General features: G+C 50.7%; 1 protein-coding gene across 2 annotated transcripts in view; it reads right to left on the minus strand.

Moving 5' to 3' along the window:
- TSPOAP1 (TSPO associated protein 1) overlaps positions 1 to 19,476 on the minus strand; it is a 155,325-nt gene that overhangs the window by 10,719 nt on the left and 125,130 nt on the right. The window contains exons 25-29 of one of the 2 annotated variants that reach the window (XM_067537720.1): positions 18,631 to 18,702; positions 18,187 to 18,225; positions 14,825 to 14,928; positions 7,152 to 7,223; positions 2,983 to 3,111 (exon numbers count right to left, since the gene is read on the minus strand). In XM_067537720.1, the coding sequence (XP_067393821.1) occupies positions 2,983 to 3,111; positions 7,152 to 7,223; positions 14,825 to 14,928; positions 18,187 to 18,225; positions 18,631 to 18,702 (416 nt within the window). The remainder of the gene's footprint in view (positions 1 to 2,982; positions 3,112 to 7,151; positions 7,224 to 14,824; positions 14,929 to 18,186; positions 18,226 to 18,630; positions 18,703 to 19,476) is intronic. The other variant, XM_067537718.1, reaches the window with a different exon arrangement.

Consider the following 19,476-nt stretch of genomic DNA (forward strand, 5'->3'; position numbering starts at 1 on the left):
CGCTAACCCAGCCAAACAGAGGGAGCAGCAAAGGTGAGAACTCCACCCTCCCCAACACCTCTCCCTGGCCAGCTGTGTTTAAGCCATTCCAGCTAACACGTCTTAGCCATCACATTGTTAAACACTAGCCTGTGGAAATGTGCTACCTGGCTGTGCTCAATCCTCAGCTCCCCCAGATATAGCTGGACTGATGTCAATGAAACTATGTCAATTCACACCAGCTGAAGACTGGGCTCACAGGATACGTGCAATGTAGGCAACTCAATGCTACCATGAGAACCTTCACTTCTGCCTTTTGGTGCTTGGTATTTCATTATAATGACGCCGTGCCATGAGGGGAAGGGGCCTGGGGAGGCTGTACGAATGCAGCTCATGGGTCCTGGACTGAGACTTTAATGTTATATTTCTTCTGGTCATTTAGGGGAAAGTGTAAAGACATTCACGGCCAGGAGCTCCCCAGCAGTGCGCTTCCGATACGGCCTCACGCTGCTTTGCTGAGGACAAATTCTGAGTTTAGTGAGAGCTGGGCACTCTGCAGAAACAAGGCGAAGGGAACACGAGGGTAGTGAGACAAATCCCGTCACCTCACACTTCCCAGCCAGCAACGGCTCCAGTGGCATTAATCCATCAGGGTCTGCAGGCACACTCGTGCCAAACGTCCTCTTTCCTCATTGGTGAGCTTTCTAATTAGCTCCTCCTCCAGTGGCATCTCTACCATGCACAGCTGCCTGTCTCAGACATCACTGAACGTGGCAGGGAGCCAACAGCAGCTGCCAGATTCAAGTTCTCAACCACCAAGAGCCAGACTTTTGTTCTACAGGCCTTTGTCTTCATACCCCACGTTGTGTCTCTCCAGGGCCTTTCAATGGAAGAGCTTGGTGCAATTCAAATACATTCATTCCTCAGCCTCATAAGACACTGGGGAGCTCTGGGAGGAAGGTGGTCATTTCTATCTTACCTATCTAGGCATTTACGCCACGATCAGAATTTATACCCACAGATGGGGAAACTGAGGCTTATAGAGGTGAAGGACCAGAACCAGGTCACAGGGAATCAGTAGCAGAGCCAAGAACAGAATTCAGTGTCCTGTTCCTGGTCCCCCTGTGTAAACACTCAGTCAATCTATAAAATGTGTGACAAAAATTCAAATAAGAAACACCAGGAAAACATAAACTCTTCAGGATAGGAGCCTTCTCTTTGTGTATTTACAGACACTGCTTAGCACAAGGGGCTCTGTTCTTGAAAGGGGTCATTGGGTACCACCACAAGAAAAACGTTAATCAACACAGCAGGGAACTGGGGAGGATGTTGGGGTAACTTTCCCAAAACATATGGAGCTTTACATAGAAAGGGAACTGACATCAGCTCTTGTGGGAACAATGGTCAGTATTGGCCCATTTGGGAGACACGTCCCTATATATCAGGGAGGCGGTGGGACGGGTGGACATGGGAGGTACGTCCAGGTACAGCAGGGAGGCGCTCTGACTGACAGGGCAGCCTATTAGCAGTTAAATCTTGCTGAAATGGAATTAACTCAATCACTAACAATGGACAGTCACCAAATACACAGCCTCTACCTACCCCAGCCTTGGAATCATGTGCGAAGCCACACAGACCCAGAGTCATTAGTCGGACCTTAATTGGGATTCAGATTCTTTTACGCACATGGACATCCGTTTAAGGGAGACTGCAGACCCCCTACATTTGGAATGCGGAGACGAAGGGTTCGTCTACACAGGAAACCTGCCGGGTGAATTTAAACGGCTCTCGTTATCTGATGGGACCCCCTTGTGGACACACTTATTCCAGTTTTCAGTTCACTTTTTGTCACTCTGGTAGCGGTTTAAACGAAACTGAAAAAAAAGCCACGATTATTCTGGAAAAAGAGTGTCCACAAAGGGAGTTATAACTATCTCTTTAACTAGGCCTGGGGAACTAAACTGTTATAACTGGTAAAAGTTTCCAAAGTAGACAAGCCCTTCAGATCCGGGTCGAAGGAACCTGACTCTTCCTATTCACCTTACCAGCTCAGGGGACCCAGCTTTCGGCTGGGTTTAGAGGAGCATTCAGAAGACGGGACAATTAGGCTAATTTTATTTGAATGATCTGCAAACCAGGCCCGGCACTGCCCCTGTATCCGGAGGAAATCAAGGCACTGGAGCAGACGTTTCATTGTAGAACATGAAGTCATCAGAAAGGAAGGAGATGGAGCAGTGACTGGGGAGGTGGTGACGACTCACCCACTCCCCGCCCGGGCCTGGCTGTCAGGCATAGGAGCTGAGCAAGCCAGAGACCTCCCTCCCGGCACATGTCCAGCTCGCTTGGCCCCTGCACACAGCAGCTGGGCCTGGGTGGGGTATGCAGGGGGTGGGCTGCCGCCACCTCCCCAGCCAGGCTGTCTCAGGCAGCCACCACGCTGCACAGAGGCAGTGCCCTGGAGCAATCACCCTCAGCTTGCATGAGAAGCGGCTCCATGCCGCAGCCTGGCTGCCGGGGGGAGGCGCAGCGGAAAAGGACAGAGCCGGCCCCATGCCCCACACAGGTAACTCTGGTGCGGCAAGGAAAGCACGGGCTCCCCAGGCTGGGGGCAGGGCAGGGGGTCCCCAGGCTGGGGGCAGGGCAGGGGGTCACTGGGAGGGTGTCGGGAGTAGGTTTCCTGGTATCTGCTCAGCGGGAGGTAGGGGCATTGCCCAGGCCCCACGCTTCCCTTGCTGAGGTGTCCATGAGCTCCGGGAGACAGGGGTGCTGTGTGCCCCCACAGGCCAGGGCTGGGCCCAGAGGCACGTGCTCCCCTCTCCTGTGACCCCAGTTCCCCAGGAGCAGGTGAGATTGGCTGCCCTGGCCCAGAGAGGAGGGGCTGGAAGCTCCTTCCAGAGGTGACATGTGCAGTGCTCACATGCCCCCTTTACATTGTGCCCCCCCCATGAGGAGGCAGGAGTCGCCCATGGTCCTCGGCCCTGATCAGCCCCCATGTCACATTACCTGACTCGCAGCGCTCACAGCACAGGTGTCGTCGTCTTTCCAATGAAGCCCCTCCGTCGCGCCTCCATCCAGAGAGACGGCTGCCAGGAAATTAGACGGGACAAGGCCCCTCCGTCTGTTTAACTCCCCCTGCAAGGCCAATGGAGCAGTTCTTAGCTACGCCAATAAGGAAGAGTGACTGGAGAAATGTAGCAGCCAAGCTCATTGCACAGGGCTGGCCAGGCTGCAGCCTGTGGGCTAAGCCCAGTGAGGGGCCTTGGGAAATGTGGCCTGGCTTGTTCTCAGAGGCAATGGGGTCTAGGTGACAGAGCTCGGATTCTGTTCCCAGCTCCAGCCTGCTCGGTGATCTTAGGCAAGTCACGTCCCCTCCCTGTGCCTCAGCTTTTCCATCTCTACAATGGGGATAATGATCCTGCCCTCCATTGTAAAGTGCTTGGAGAGCTAACTCTGTGGGGCTGGGACTGTCTCTTTGTTCTGGGTTTGTCCTGGGAGTAGGGGGGGCTCCCCGTAATACAAGTGACGGTGATGATGGAAAGCGCTGTGTGAGAGCTAGGGATTACTGTTACTGCCATTGTGCTGGGGTCAGATCTGCCGACACCTGTTCCACTTTCACTACAAGACCAGGTCAGTGTGAGAAGCAGAGTGAAGGGACAAACGATGGAGCCAGATGGACAAATGGACACTGATCACCATGAAACTACAGAGCACATTTACACCAGATGAACTCTAGGTAAATAGCAACTGACTTCAGAGAAACAAAGGGAAATGATTTGCCTGCTTGGCTGACTTTCTAAAGCCTTTTGATTGTATTTGGTATCAAGGGGTTTAACTAAAGCTTCTCTGAACGCTAACAGGTGGAAAGATACTTTAGCCAACAGGATCCCAGAAATACAGAGCCATAGGAAGTGGAGTGCAGAACTAAACGTGAAACCAGAATCTTGTAGGCAAGACAGGGATCTTGGCCCAATGCTGTGTAACATAAATGTCCAATTCCTTGCAAACTCCCTGGAAGATTCCTGAACACCTGCCATAGCCCTGGGAAAGAATCACATTCAGTGTGTCTTTTATGCAGGAACTTTCCTTTCTCACCAACAAGAGAGTTTGCATTTCGTAGAGACACTGCTGCTACAGCGAAACGTCGCCAAAACCAGGATGTCTTTCCGACCCCATCGTAAACCCCCTTCTAGCTCAGTGCTGTGACGTGAGAGCAGATGTGCTGCTACGGCTCTCTGCGCTTGTGGAGAGATTTCCTTTCCCTTGTCACCCCCACTTTAGAATCTGCAATGTTGCCTTCGACATCCAGTTACGCCCAGGCACTCTGCGGCCAGCAGGGAATGTGCTGTCCAAATCCGAGGCAATTCAGACACCCCGTTTCTGAGATGTGGGTCCATATTATACAGGGAAGCTTGGTTAATGTCACTCCTGCTGTGCCCGTGCCCAGGGAGCCGCTGTAAGAAGAAGACCCCAGAAGACAGGATGGTGGAATATAAAGAGTACCAGCTCCTATGGGGGAGGGGAGCAAAGGAAACCGCGTCTTACTGACCCATTTGAGTTCTTTAGATGTGTCAATAAAGTAATTGATAAAAGAAAACCAATGATATCATTTAAAGAGGCTTTCAAAAGGCCTTTGGCAAAGTCTTTCCCAGGTGTCTGGCTGGTGAGTCTTGCCCACATGCTCTGGGTTTAGCTGATTGCCACATTTGGGGTCGGGAAGGAATTTTCCCCCAGGGCAGATTGGCAGAGGCCCTGGGGGGTTTTCACCTTCCTCTGTAGCATGGGGCACAGGTCACTTGCTGATGGATTCGCTGTACCCAACCATGATCTGAGGACATCAGTAACTCGGTCAGAAATTAGGGTCTATTTCAGGAGTGGGTGGGTGAGGTTCTGCGGCCTGCGTTGGGCGGGAGGTCAGACGAGATGGTTATAATGGTCCCTTCTGACCTTGGAGTCTTTGCAAGAAGCTGCTAAAGAAACTAAGCAGACATGGGATGAGAGGGAAAATATTGTCTGGGATCAAAAACAGGCCAAAACCAAAGAGCAGGACTCAATAGTCAGTTTTAGGGTGCGTCTACATCTGGGGGGGGGGGGGGGGGGTAATTCCTAGCTGTGCTGGCTGTGTTCAAGGTAACGCACTAAAAACAGAGTGTGGACATGGCAGGGGGATGGCGGGAGGAGCTACCAGCCCCAATAGCTACCTGGCTGACCCACAGACACATACTTGGGACAGCTAGCCTCTCCTTGAGCTGATAAACCCACCCGCAGCTCCATGTGGGACATAACCTACACCAGGACAAAAGCTGGCATGCCAAGGTTCTGCCCTAGGCCCACATCGGGTAGTATATTTATTGACGAACTGGGGAAGGAGGTCAATAGTGAGGTGGCAAAACATGCAGGTAACACAAAATTATTCATTAGTCAACTCAAGAGAGGACTGTGAGAAACGTCAGGAAGTTTCACTGAGCGAGGTTAGGGGGCAAGACTATAATAAATGCAATTCAAGGGTGGTAAATGCAAAGTAACGCACAGTGAAGGGGGAAAACTGTACTTGTATACATCACACGGCTCTAAATTAACTCAATGATCTCAGAAAAAGGATCTGAGGATCATCGTGGATGGTTCAATGAAGGCCTCAGCAAAATAAGCAGCTGCAGTCAAAATTAAAGAAGGAATGGGCTGGGAATAATGCTGGACAGAATATAATGCTGTTCTATAAATCACTCATTTTCTCTCATCTGGATACTGAGGGGTGCACAGGTCACCACACCTCCAAAACAATGTCGCAGAATTGGAGAGGGTCAGAGAAGGGTGACAAAAGTGACTGGGGGCCTGAGAAACTTTCATCTGAGGAGAGATTAAAAAGACCTTAGAGAGGAGACACGATACAGGCACGAAAAGTAACGAATGGGACAGAGAATGTAGATTGAGAACGTCTATTCTCCCTGACTCATAACACAACAAGAAGGGGCCATTTAATGCCTCGGAAAGGTGACCAATTTAAAAGGACTAATGCCTTCCCACCCAGTGCATAGTTAAACTGTAGACCTGGCTGCTATACGACATGGTTGAGGCCAGTAATTTAGCTAGATTCATGGAAGATTTGAACATTTGTTGGATATCCAGGATACCCAGAGTTATGATTGTAAAAACCAAGAGAGAGCACTGGCAGATACACAGAACTCATGCTTCAGGGCTTAACTATAACGGGTTAGTAAGTGACTTTCTCAGAGCAGCAGGGGAGAATAACCCATAACTGCTAAATGTGGGGTTTCTGGCAGCTTCCTCTGACCACTGAGAGGGACAGGAGCCTCGGGTCTGCTCCAGTCTGGTAATTCCCATGTAAATGGTATCACAGCCAGTAATCTGCTGGCACTTAGTATCCTTAACTGAAATGAATGCTTTGGTTTTGTGCCAAGGACAGACTTGTAACACCCAGAGCTGTCTGCACCACTGAACAGCCGGCTGCTGGGGATGCAACGTCTCTCCTCTGCCTAGAGCAACACACTGGGGCAGCCCCAGCTCAATCTCCTCAGCTTCCTCAACTGCAGGAGCCATCCCTGCCTCCCAGAGGGGAACCTCGCCTCCACAGCACATTCAGTTCTGACTCCCTGTTCAGACCATTAGTGGAAAGGGATGTGCTCTACCTGGGAACTGGACTGAAATAATCAGTTCATTCCACACAGGCCACTAAAGAACCTGCAGATGTTCCCAGCTTTCCATCTCCGCCAACCTAACTGGATCTGAGCCCGGCCCCCACCTCTCTCCCGAGCCCTCCAGTCTCCCTGCAAATGTATCACCTGCAAGTAAACTATGTCGTGAGAGATGTAAAGAAAACAACAACCAGGCAGCGAAAGCTGGCGTCGCTCGCTGAGCACAGGCCGTGTGCACACTGTGCACAGAACATCGGTCCTAGGCTGGCAATGGCTGTGTTCGCGTTATGATGAAAGGAATGAGGACAATGGGGGGAAGGGGCTGGAGAGAGAGAATGGCTTAAAGGGAAAATGCAGGAAAACGACCCCAGCTGCAATAGGTAGAAGTGGGTTTGTTTATTTAAGAAATTCGTTGGGCTTGGGACAGTCCCTGCTGACAACCCTCCACTTTGCTTCCCAGTCTCTTCTCTTTGGCAGTGGATTAGGAGTAACCGTGCAAGCGGCGTGTCCCTGAGGACTTACATAATAGAATCCGTCATCATCCATGGACCCAAACACTGTGATAATGTCCCCAGCGCTAAATGGCAGCTCAGCCTAAAACGAAGCACAGGAAGGACAGGTGGTTAGGAGAGGCGCACAGCTCCGGGAAGGATATGGTTAGTCGCAAACAATGCTCTGTGGCCTACCTCTCACAGGCCTCGGCACCCCTTTTCCATTGCCATTTTAGAAATGATCTGGGAGGTCTAATGGCCCCTAAACCCTGCTGGTGAAGACCCTGCTAGGAACGACCGCCTATGCCAATATCTAAAGGCATCATGAATATTGGCTCCTATACAAACACGGACTGACCTGTGTGTGTCTGGGCCCAGCCTGTGGGCAATGGCCGGGAACGCTCTAGCACAAGCGCTGTCTACCAATAACTATGTTTGACCGGGCCTGCTTCCCACACTGAGTGGCCAAACTCTACTGTGGACTTACTGGAAGGCAGACGGTAGAACGTCGGTAGAAATAAGATGACATCTTAGCTGCTTTTGAGTCGTCGCTGATTTCAGCTCTTCCCATTTACTAATGACCTATTTTCTCTAGTATTTCTCTGACGTATTTATAAAGGGTCCTTCTTACTATAGGTGTGGCAGGTAGCTGGGCAAGGAGACAGGCACTGGGAAACATGTGGCAACTGGGAACCAGTGGGGTGGGAGGAGACTGAGAGTGGGGAAGGACCTGGAGGGAGAGACTGAGACTTGTTGGGCAAGGCCCCTGGGACTGGCAACCAGTGGGACAGGGAGAAGGAGGTGGTGGGACAAGGGAACACAAGTCTGAAGCACAACCAGGGAGCAGGAGAAAAACTACTGACTGGCGGGGCAAAGCTCTGGGACAGGATCAGTCACTGAGACTGAACAAGGAGCCTGAGGAGGCAGCCTGGGACTGGGAGCTGTCAGAACACAGAACGTGGGGCTGGGACGACTGGAGGCCGGGGGAGAGACAGGTCAGCCATGAACTCAGGAGGGGAAACCAGGACAAGGAAACGGGGGGAGATTGGGAATGGCTGGGCAAGCAGACCGGCCAGGAACAGACCGAAGAGTGCAGCTGGGGACGGTTCGGGCAAGGACACTGGAATTGGACGGAGAAGCGTGAAGAGTGGAGAGCGGCACTGGCCAGCAGGCGCGCTGGAACAATGTGTACAGTGGGGGTGCTTAGGGCCATTGAACCAGACTTAAATCCTCCGAGCCGTACTGTTCAAGCACCTATGCCGGCTAGGTTTGAAACATGGAACTGGGAGGAAATGGGCAGGTGTGGAAAAGACAGGTCTGGGACAGGGGCAGGCAGTGGGGGGAGGGGAGTAGGGACAGAAGAGTCAGTCTTGGGAAATAGGCAGAGTGGTCCGTCCCCAGTACAGTTCACTCCCTTCCACAGCATGGAACGGACCCCCAGATCCCCAAATCTCACCATCCCAGGATGTCAACAAGCTTCTATGAAACCCTCTGGCAAAGTGTCTCCTCCCACTCCAGGATTACAAACTGAAACTGCTACCAGTCACTCCATTAGCTCAGTTCTGGGACCGCCTGACAGCTGAGTGCTTGACTCTGCAACCTGACAAATGCTGTTTGAACAGCGTTCTTTTGTGTAACGTTCCAGAGGGGTTGCAGCCCACAAAAGCTAATGCCGCAGAAATGTGTTAGTCTTTAAGGTGCTGCAGGACTCCCGTTTCTTTTGTGGGTAATTATCCTACATGTAAGATATGCTCTAGCTCAACCAGAAGTTATTGAGCTCCCTGCAGAATGATATTTTCTGGCCTGTGTCATGCAGAGGTTAGATTGGATGAGCATAATGGTTGGGCCCTTCTGGCCTTAAAATCTAGGGCTGCATTAACTCATTTTACTATCTTTGCTGTGCTTCTGTCTTCCCTGCATCCTAACTGCCACTGAACACGCTGCCCCGACCCAACACACATTCTTCCCCTAGCGTATCTGAGGGGCTGCCCGAGAACTTTCGGGCGCTGTGCTAGACTGGGACAGCAACATTTAAGCATGTGTTCAAAATATGCTCTAGGAAACGCAGTTTTCCACAAAAACTGAACTTTTCCACGGGAAAATTTTGCAGAAGTGCATAGATTTCAAGGCCAGAAGGGACCATTGTGATCATACAGCTGACCTCCTGTGAACACAGGCCAGAGAATTTCCCCAAAATAATTCCCACAGCAAATCTTTCAGAAATACATTCCAAGTTCATTTGCAAATTGCCAGTGATGGATTCCCCATGACCCTTGGTAAATTGTTCCAATGGTTAATTACTCTCACTGTCAAAAATGTACAAATTATGTCCAGTGTGGATTTGTCTAGCTCCAGCCTCCAGCCATTGCAATGTATTAGACTTTTCTCTGCTAGACTAAAGAACCCACGATCAAAGAATTAATTTCCCATGGAGGTACTTACACTGTAATCAAGTCACCCCTTAACCTAAACAGATCGAGCTCCTGGGGTCTATCATGATAAGGCAGGTTTTCCAGTCCTTTCAACAGGCTCGTGATTCTTTGCTGAACTCTCTCCAATTTATCAACGTTCTTCTTGTATGGTGGGCTCCAAAACTGGACATAGGATTCCAGCAGTGGTCGCACCAGTGCCAAGTACAGAAGTAAAATAACCTCTCTGCTCCTACTCGAGATTCTCCTCTTTATGCACCCCAGGATCGCATTAGTGCTTTTGGCCACAGTGTCACACTGGGAGCTCATGTTCAGCTGATTATCTACCATGGCCCCCAGATCTGTTTCAGAGTCACTGCTTCCCAGGACAGAGTCCCCCGGCCTGTAAATATGGCCGGCATTCTTTGTTCCTAGATGTACATTTACATTTAGCTGTATTAAAACACGTTGTTTGCATCTAGCTTACCAAGTGATCCAGATCACTTTTTATCAGTGACCCGTCCTCTTCATTATTTACCACTCCCCCAATTTTTGGGTCATCTGCACATTTTATCAGTGGAGATTTCATGTTTTCTTCAAGATCACTGATAAAATACTAAATAGCATAAGGCGAAGAACCAACCTTTGCAGGACCTCATTAGAAACACACCCACTCAATGATGATTCTCCATTTACAATTCTATTTTGAGCTGTATCACTTAGCCTGTTTTTAATCTATTTAATGTGTAACTTGTTAATTTTATATCATTTTAGGATTTTAATCAAGATGTCATGTGGTATCAAGTCAAATGCCTTATAGAAATCTAAGTCTATTACACCAGCACTATTACTTTATCAATTAAACTTGTAATTTCATCAAACAAAGATATTAAGTTCATAGAATCATAGATTCCAAGGCCAGGAGGGACCATTGTGACCATCTAGTTCGACCTCCTGTGTAACACAGGCCACAGAGCTTCCCCAAGAGAATTCCTACAGCAGGTCTTTTAGAAAAACATCCAATCTTGCTTTGGAAATTATCAGTGATGGACAAGACACCACGTTCCTAAATTACTCTAAGGGTTAATTTATCTCACTGTTAAAAGTTTATTTAGAATGATCCTTCGGCCCTTAAACATCTATGAAGAACAGGTTCAGTATTGAAGCCAATATGTATAATTTTATATGTGAGCCTCTAATCAGAAAACACTTTGTCCAAGCCTCTATGAGGGTGAAACTTTACATGTGAGCCCTTGTGGCAGAGAAAACACAGTGGGCAAAATTTTCAAACGTGTGGAATTGCGAGCACAACCTAGGGCAGCAGAGAACATGGCGTAGAAAGAAGATTTTTACACTTCGGTTCTTTGGGAACATACAGCTGCATAACTAGCAAACTGCAGGAGAGATGTGGGCAGGATGAATGGGCTATAAGATGGACAGAGAGCTGGCGAGATCATCGGGCTCAACGGGTAGTGATCAATGGCTCCATGTCTAGCTGGCAGCTGGTCACAAGCAGAGTGTCCCAGGGATGGGTGCTGGGCCCAACTTTGTTCAACATCCTCATTAATCTGGAAGATGGGGTGGATTGCACCCTCAGCAAGTTTGCAGATGACACTAAGCTGGGGGGAGTGGTAGATACGATGTAGGGCAGAGATAGGATACAGAGTGACCTAGACAAATTGGAGGATTGGGCCAAAAGAAATCTGATGAGATTCAACAAGGACAAGTGCAGAGTCCTGCACTTAGGAAGGAAGAATCCCATGCACAGCTATGGACTGGGGACCGATGAGCTAGGCAGGAGTTCAGCAGAAAAGGACCTGGGAATAACAGTGGACAAGAAGCTGGATAGGAGTCAGCAGTGTGCCCTGGTTGCCAAGAAGGGGTATGGCATATAGGGCTGCATTAGTGGGAGCATTACCAGCAGATGGAGGGAAGTGATTATTCCCCTCTATTCAGCATTGGTGAGGCTGCATTTGGAGTATTGTGTCCAGTTTTGGGACCTCCACTACAGAAAGGATGTGGACAAATTGGACAGAGCCCAGCGGAGGGCAACAAAAATGGTTAGGGGGCTGGAGCACAAGACTTATGAGGAGAGGCTGAGGGAACTAGGCTTATTTAGTTTGCAGAAGAGAAGAATGAGGGGGGATTTGATAGCAGCCTTTAACTACCGGAAAGGGGGTTCCAGGGAGGATGGAGCTAGGCTGTTCTCAGCGGTGGCAGATGACAGAACAAGGAGCAATGGTCTCAAGTTGCAGTGGGGGAGGTCTAGGTTGGATATTAGGAGAAAGTTTTTCACTAGGAGGTGGTGAAGCACTGGAATGGGTTACCTAGGGAGGTGGTGGAATCTCCATCCTTAGAGGTTTTTAAGGCCTGGCTTGAGAAAGCCCTGGTTGGGATGGTTTTAGTTGGGGTTGGTCCTGCTTTGAGCAGGGGCTTGGACTAGATACCTCCTGAAGTCCCTTCCAACCTTAATCTTCTATGATTCTATGTGAGAAATATTTTTACAATTGGGTCTAAAGCAAATACTTTATAATGTGACTGAGGGGAAGCAAAAGCTGAGCTCAATTTAATTTGCTGAGAGCACAATTGTTGATGCATGCAAAATGCACAAGTAATTTCTCATCAGGACTCTTGACCATTCCCATTGTGCCCAAAGTTGCGTCTCCTATTTATCCCATTTCCTCAGGAAAAGGAAGAGATTTGCCAGGGCAAAAAGATCATTATTCTCTCCCCAGAGGAGAAGTGCATTCTGGTAGGCTGCTGCGCCGTATTATGAATTCCCTTTGAGTGCGATATACCAAATGTCAGAATAATTCAAGTCACCGTAAGGGCCGTCACTTTGTAACATGCTGCCCTGGTGGGTCATTGGCATCAGGGACTGCACCTGGGACCTCTGGATCTAAAAGCAGAAGCCTTTGCTGCCTGGAAGGAGGGAACAGACTCATGGACTAGACACTAGAAGGGGGACAGAGAGCCCCATGCTGTTTATGTAGGTTACGCACAGACATTTATGCACTGAAATTCAGCACTTTATTTTATGCTCCTACACTTTACACAATGAAGGACTGAGTTCATTTATTAAAGATTGTATCAGAGAACCTGCAGGCTATTGAAATCATCATATCACTAAAACTTATTTCTATCCTTTTTAATTTTCTTCTTAAAAGTCTTTTTTGATTTAACCCTTTATATGTCTGACCTGTGTCACTGCTAGTGTTGATCTTTTCCCTTGCTGGTACCTTAACTTTAACTTAACGAAGTTCTTGTCTGGAAACAGGCGTCAGTGTCCTATCACAGCACAATCTACTCTCCTGCCATAGATCTAACCCATGGCATGACCCATTGATAGCACACTCTGTAACAGCACTTGTCTAATAGCACCTTAAAGAAGAAACCACGGACGGCAGAGAGATGCCTTGCAGAGGAGAGAAGGAGAAAGCATCCGTTTTCAGCCACGCTAGTGTCTTACGTCTTTTTATTTCTCTTTTACTTCTGTTCTTCTCTCCTGTGCCCCCACTAACTCCTTCACCCCACACTCAGCATGGTCCCTCCCTCTCGTGGGCACTTTTAGCCTGAGTAGCAGGGAAAGCAGAGATAGTTCATGTGGAGCCAGGGGGAGAGAACTGAACAAGGAAAAGGCAAAAAGCAAAGCGAAGAACGGAGACACGGTGGGAGAGGTGATATCTTTTACTGGACCAATTTCTGTTGGTGAGAGAGAGAAGCTTCCAAGCGCCACTGAGCTCTTCTCCAGAGATCTGAAAGCTTGTCTCTCACCAGCAGAAGTTGGTCCAATAACAGATATTCCCTCCTCCACCTTGTCTCTCTAATAGCCGGGGACCCACATGGCTATACCAACACTGCACACAACCAACAGAAGAAGAAAGGCCCAGCTACAGGCACTAGTCTCGCTCCCAGCAACAGAACAGGGAAAAGCCCTGCTCTGTCCTCTCTAAGACTAAGCTTTTCTTCTTCCTTCTGTTCTCTCTCTCTCCTCTGCAAACCTCACCCTCCAACACTCCCTTCTCAGGCTGTCTCCTGTGAGCTGTGGCTTCTGGCTATTATTCACCTCGAAGAGAGACTCAAGGTCTGTCTCCTTTGCATTGTTAGCGCAAGATGTGACTCGAGTTTTGCTTCTAACCCAACTCCCATCCACACACAAATCTCTAGCTCAGGTTAAGTGGTGCTTTAAACCTGAGCTAACGAGCGAGTCAGGGGAGAGTGGGTTGAATGGGTCGAAGCTCCAGTGTTGTTCCACAAGGTGACTGGTCTCACCTGAGTGCATTAACTTAAGTTCAGCCTGTTTAGCTTCCCAAAGAGAAGGCTAAGAAGTAACTTCACCACGGTCTATCGGTATCTACATAGGGAGAACATTTCTGATAGTAGAGGCTGTTTGATATAACCATAAAAATAATAATCTCTAGCTCTTCTCTAGCATTTTCATCAGTAGATCTCAGGGTAATTTACAGATCGGGAAACTGAGGCACTCAGCCTGAAGTGACTTGCCCACGTCACCCCGTAGGCCACTGTGCAAGATGAGAATAGAATCCAGGTCTCGTAAATCCAAGTCCATTGCTCAGGGCTCGAAGCTGAAGGTAAATGTATTCAGGCTGGAAATAAGACACACGTCTGAATAGTGATGGTAATGAACAATTCTACCTGGGCTGTGCTGGATGCTCTATGTGCTCTAGCTCAACCATAAGGTATAGGGCTTGATACAGAAATTCCTCCTCATACATAGCAGGTCAGACTAGGTGATCATAATGGTCCCTTCTGGCCTTAAAAATCTATGAAGGCTACGGAGCATTTCAGTTTTAAAACCCCATTTCAAATGGCTCCCATGTGAGTAGTGGCTAAAAGTTCCCGTCTGATGGCTCCTCAATGAAGGAAACTGGTGGCATAGTCCAGTGTCTAGTGGCCTAGGGTCCACATTAAAAAAAAAAAAAAAAAAGACTTACTGGACATCTCAGAGGAGAAACCACACACCACAGAGCCCTAGAACTACTAGTGGCAGCAGGGAGGTACCGTCCCCCCGGCCAGCACAGGACTGTTCTTTGTGGTATGTCACTGAACAGCGCAGAGCCTGGACTTGGGCTTCACACCCCACCAGGGTACGGGACGTCTGCATGTCAAGTACCATGCCCCACTTCTGTCTCCAAGGCTATTATTCCAGCACTTCACAAGCATGCAGAGAAAGGATGATGCGGGGTCAGACAGAAGGTGCCCAACGTAAGACGGTAAAACAGAGGGGAGAGACAGAGACGTAAGACTCAGGCAGGAAGTGACTGTTGCTGGTTACCTCCACGTCCACATTGGGCGAGCTCTCCCTGGGGTTGTAGTCAAAAACAGCCACCATGGTCCTAGGCGTGAGCGGTTCAGCCCCGAGGCCCTGCCAGCTGCCCCCTGCGGGACAGAAACGAAACAGACGTTTGTGCGACCGAAGACCCGGGATGAAACCCCGAATCAGAGCAGCGTCTCCGCTGGGCCTGGCACAGACGCAAGCACCAGGCCTCGTGGGTAATTTAAATGGGGGGAGGGCATTTGTAGGGGCAACTCAGCTGAACCTGCTGAGAAGGTGTCACCCTTTCTCTGCCTCCCACCCCCTCGTATATCCAGGGTTTCCTCACCAGCTCTTTCTGGCCGGGTCTCCTGTCAGACCCCGGTGGGACTCTCCCTCTCTCACTGACCTGCTGGCCCTCCCAGGAACCATCCAGGCCAGCACCTGCCTCTTGCAGCCAGCCTTGGGCGCTGCGGAGCCGCAGAGCCATTTGGCGGGTGCGCAGCTCCTGCCCTGCTGCTCTGCCCCTCGTGGCAGGGTCAGTGTGACGCGGCTGCGGGCTAGGGGAACGGGAAGATGGCGCAGGCGGGGAATGTGTTTGCTCCCAGCCAGCTTTGCTGTCTAAGATCAAGGCTTGCTCCTTCCTTTGTTGAAAGTCGGAGGCAAAGCAGTTCAGCCCCGGGCGGGAAGGGAGGCAGTAACAAGGTCCCCCGCCCCCCTTAGGACAGCGTTCCTGCTTGGAGGCGGAGAGCTGACATGTGGCACCCTTGGCAGGCTGGAAAAGGACCTTCCAGAGCCCCCCGGAAATCCCATTTGGCCTGGGCCAAGTCAGAACAGCTTGAAAAGCTCAGAGGACATTTGTAACAGCAAGAGCCCGCCCTGCAGGTGTGCACAGCTGTGGCGAATTTCTCGTGAAGGTGCAGCAGGAGCAGTGAAAGAGGAGCAGTCAGGGCCAGAGGGAGCAGCTTGCTCTGCAGCCTGTCCCAGGCAGAGCGCCAAGTTCTGCTTAAACCTGCAAGTGTGTAAAAGCAGAGCTTGGCGCGCCGGGAGATGTGAACTCTCCCATCGCTGGCTGCTGGCTCCTGGGCCACCCCAGTGCCTCCGGGGTCTAAGCCTTCCTCCAGTCACTGCTCCCCCTGCACGGGTTCAGCACAGGCCAGGGTGCTGGAAAGGGAAGGAGGCAGTGGATGTGAGGAGATCAGCAGCAGCTCATTTAGGAAGGTGCACAGGAAATGCAAGAGGGCTCCGGGGCCTTTCCTAGCCCGTTAGTTAGAGCTGAGACTCCCAGCGTCACTCTCTTGAGACAGATCTTTTCTAATGAACGTTAGACCCTTTGCAAGCACCACAATGGGCAGCACCCAGGCACTAGTACAAAAGCTAAAGCAAATATTGCTAATGGCCAGACAAGATGGCCACAAAAATCGTTCCTCTGCAGACGGAACTGACACAACTCCTGCCTGGCAGTAACAGCAATCGAAGAGATACAATCCCACACTCCTCTTGGGCCAGAAAGACCAATGATAAGCATAATTCCCTGATGCAGGCAGCAGCCCCATCCTTCCTCCAGATGTTTCCCCTGTCCAGCATTTCCTCTGCCTCATCTAAACTGAGATTTTATCCAGGATCTTAGCTTGGCCACGTTGGGAAAGCAAAGAGACGGCTGCTTCCGATATGAAGAGAAGGAAATGGAAATCAGGGCAGGAGGGATGATCTTGTGGTTAAGGCATTCATAGAATCCTAGCAGATGAGGGTTGGAAGGGACCTCAGGAGGTATCTAGTCCAACCCTCTGCTCAAAGCAGGACTAACCTCAGCTAAATCATCTCAGCCAGGGCTTTGACAAGCTGCAGTTTAAAAACCTCTAAGGATGGAGATTCCAGCACCTGCCTAGGTAACCCATTCCAGTGCTTCACCACCTCCTAGTGAAAAAACTTTTTCCTAATATCCAACCTAGACCTCCCCCACTGCAACTTGAGACCGTTGCTCCTTGTTCTGTCATCTGCCACTGCTGAGAACAGCCTAGCTCCATCCTCCCTGGAACCCCCTTTCCGCTAGTTAAAGGCTGCTATCAAATCCCCCCTCATTCTTCTCTTCTGCAGACTAAACAAGCCTAGTTCCCTCAGCCTCTCCTCATAAGTCTTGTGCTCCAGCCCTCTAATCATTTTTGTTGCCCTCCGCTGGACTCTCTCCAGTTTGTCCACATCCTTCCTGTAGTGGGGGGCCCAACACTGGACACAATACTCCAGATGTGGTCTCCCCAGTGCTTGTTTCAAGCAGCCCAGAATCTTGTCCTGTAAATGGAAGTCACTAAGAAGCCTCCATAACAGACTCAAGCTCCTCACACTGATTTCCACTAGTTGCGAGTACCAAGAATCCATCTCCATCCTGAGCTGCCCCCAGCACATCCAAAACCTCTTTCAGGAAATCCAGATCAAATGCTGAGCCCTACCCCTGCAGGTTCAGCCCCTCCCAGGCCAACGTTAGTGCCTGGAACCAGACAGACTGCCATGGATCTAAGCACCCAGCCCGACAGGCGGTTGGAAGTTCCTGCACAGCAAGAAGCCTTCCCTTCCTCTCTAGCTGCGGCACTGTAAGCCCCATGGGGCGGGAACTCTGCACAGGCTCTACCACAAGGGGGTCCTGACCTGTGACGGGGGTTCCTAGGCACTCCGGGAATACAAATACGTCATCATCAGCTCCCCACCCACTGCCAGAGCCCCACTGTGTATCCAGACAATGGGGACACACTCCCGTTCCTGGTACCCACTGCCATCCGAATCCTCCTGTCCCCAGTGCCCTCTCCTGAGCTGGGACATTTCATCTCCGTATGGATGGATATTGCACGTCCCCCTGTCCTCCAAACAGAGATCCTACACTCACTGCAACCCCTCCAGGGTCACAACATGCTTTCCAAACGGCCCAGCGGTAGGAGTGATTCCTCAAACCTCCCCCCTTCCCCTCATTCTTGTCACCCCATTCGGACCATGCACACCTGCATGACAAGCAGCCCAAGCCTGGACTCCTATCGAGTGCGCCCTTCCGCCAGCAGCCAGCCATTCCCTACGCTCGCCTCACCACCATCCATGCCCTCAACAGCCACATCCAATCTGAGCCCCGGGCCACACTGCTCCCTGGTTCAGCTCCCTGCTCCTTCTCAGCCAGACCCTAGCCAGCATTCAGACATCACTAGCAGGGCTCTGCTCCCAAGGGTCACACGGAAAAGGTTCAGCAAGGGGCAGGGAGAGAACGCCGCTCACAGGGCGGGGCACTGAAGGCCTCTCCTGAGGACGTGATGTGGCTGCTCACAGATGTGCTGTTGAAAAGCATCTATCACTTTTATGGGTTCCACCCCATAGTATCTGAGCATGGAAAGAGCAATCCTCACCTGGACGAGCTGCACGGGTTTCCTGTTTATCCAGCTCTGCTGTGGAAGAAAAGATGGCATGAGTCTGTGTTCGGCTTTCAACACTGACAAACCACAGCAAGAAGTTCCTCACGAAGAACAAAGACCAAGGCAAGGACAAGAAACAAAACACGCCACGAGCAAACTGTACATCCTGTTCATGCAGCTCCCAGACAGTGGCAGGGACACTGGGGCATCGCTGGAGGCAGAGGACAAGCTCCAGACAAACAAAGAGCTAACGTCCTTGAGAACACACAACAGCGAGGCCAGGTCCCAGCGTGGCGTGCTTTCAAGTGGTGCCAAACTGGAAGGAAAGGGTGCTCTGTCCACTCGCTATTTCAAGATCCTGAAAGGAGGTAGCCAAAACTCAGGGCAGTTTGCAACCCAAATGCCAAAAGCAAAGTGCAAACAGCAGGTGTGACAGACCTTTCTTGGCGCGTCGCGGTTTCAGAGGAGGGACGGTGAGGCGGCGTGGAGGTGGAGTAAATGTACCGTTTCCTTAATAAAATCCAAGAAAAAAAGCAAACAGACAGACAAGAGAACGGTAAGACAGTGAATGCAAGTGAAAAGCACCTTGGAGTGTGAGCGAGCAGCAGAGCAGCGTGAAGAAACTTCCCCTGAGAAGCGGACGCTGGGGTTTATATACCTAAAGCGAGACTAACTGCTGCGGCAGCCACACAGGGACCCACACACTGCACAACCCACACACAGAGACATCATCAAGAGTACAACACAGCATGCCCTGCACGTCCATGCCTCCCTGCCCGGGGCTGCACGCTACCTTCCAGGAACATCGGCGTCACAACCCCTGCAACGGGACAACCCCGAAGAAGGGAACGTGAGGCTGCACTCCTCACACAAGCATCCAAGCCACACTGAGAAAGGCAGCTCCCTTCTTCCACACACTGCAGGGGGCTGATTGCAAAAGGGCACCAAATGTCAGGATGGGGGAGTGGGAGAGAGCAGAGGCTTTCAGGGGCTGGCAGAGATCAGGGCCCTTCCACCCCTCTCCTGAGGACCAGCCCTGGCCCTTGTGAGGCTTTCCAGGGGAACTGCTCCTTTCCGCTGACAAGGTGCCAGCCGGGCCCGGCTGGGATCCCGTGGCTCACTAAGGCTGTGAGAAGCAAGAGGCATTCTTGCCTTTCTCATGCTCAGCTCTATGCACGTGAGACGCAGGAGCAGAAAGCCATCCGCTGGGCACACACCCGCTGGGCGCACACCCGCTGGGCACACAGCGCTAAGGCCTCGTGCTTCAGGGACTCACTGGCACGG

This window comes from Emydura macquarii, unplaced genomic scaffold (genome assembly GCF_026122565.2).
Source record: "Emydura macquarii macquarii isolate MOO-44397 ecotype Brisbane River unplaced genomic scaffold, CSIRO-AGI_Emac_v2 contig_450, whole genome shotgun sequence".
NCBI classification, from domain to species: Eukaryota; Metazoa; Chordata; order Testudines; family Chelidae; genus Emydura; species Emydura macquarii.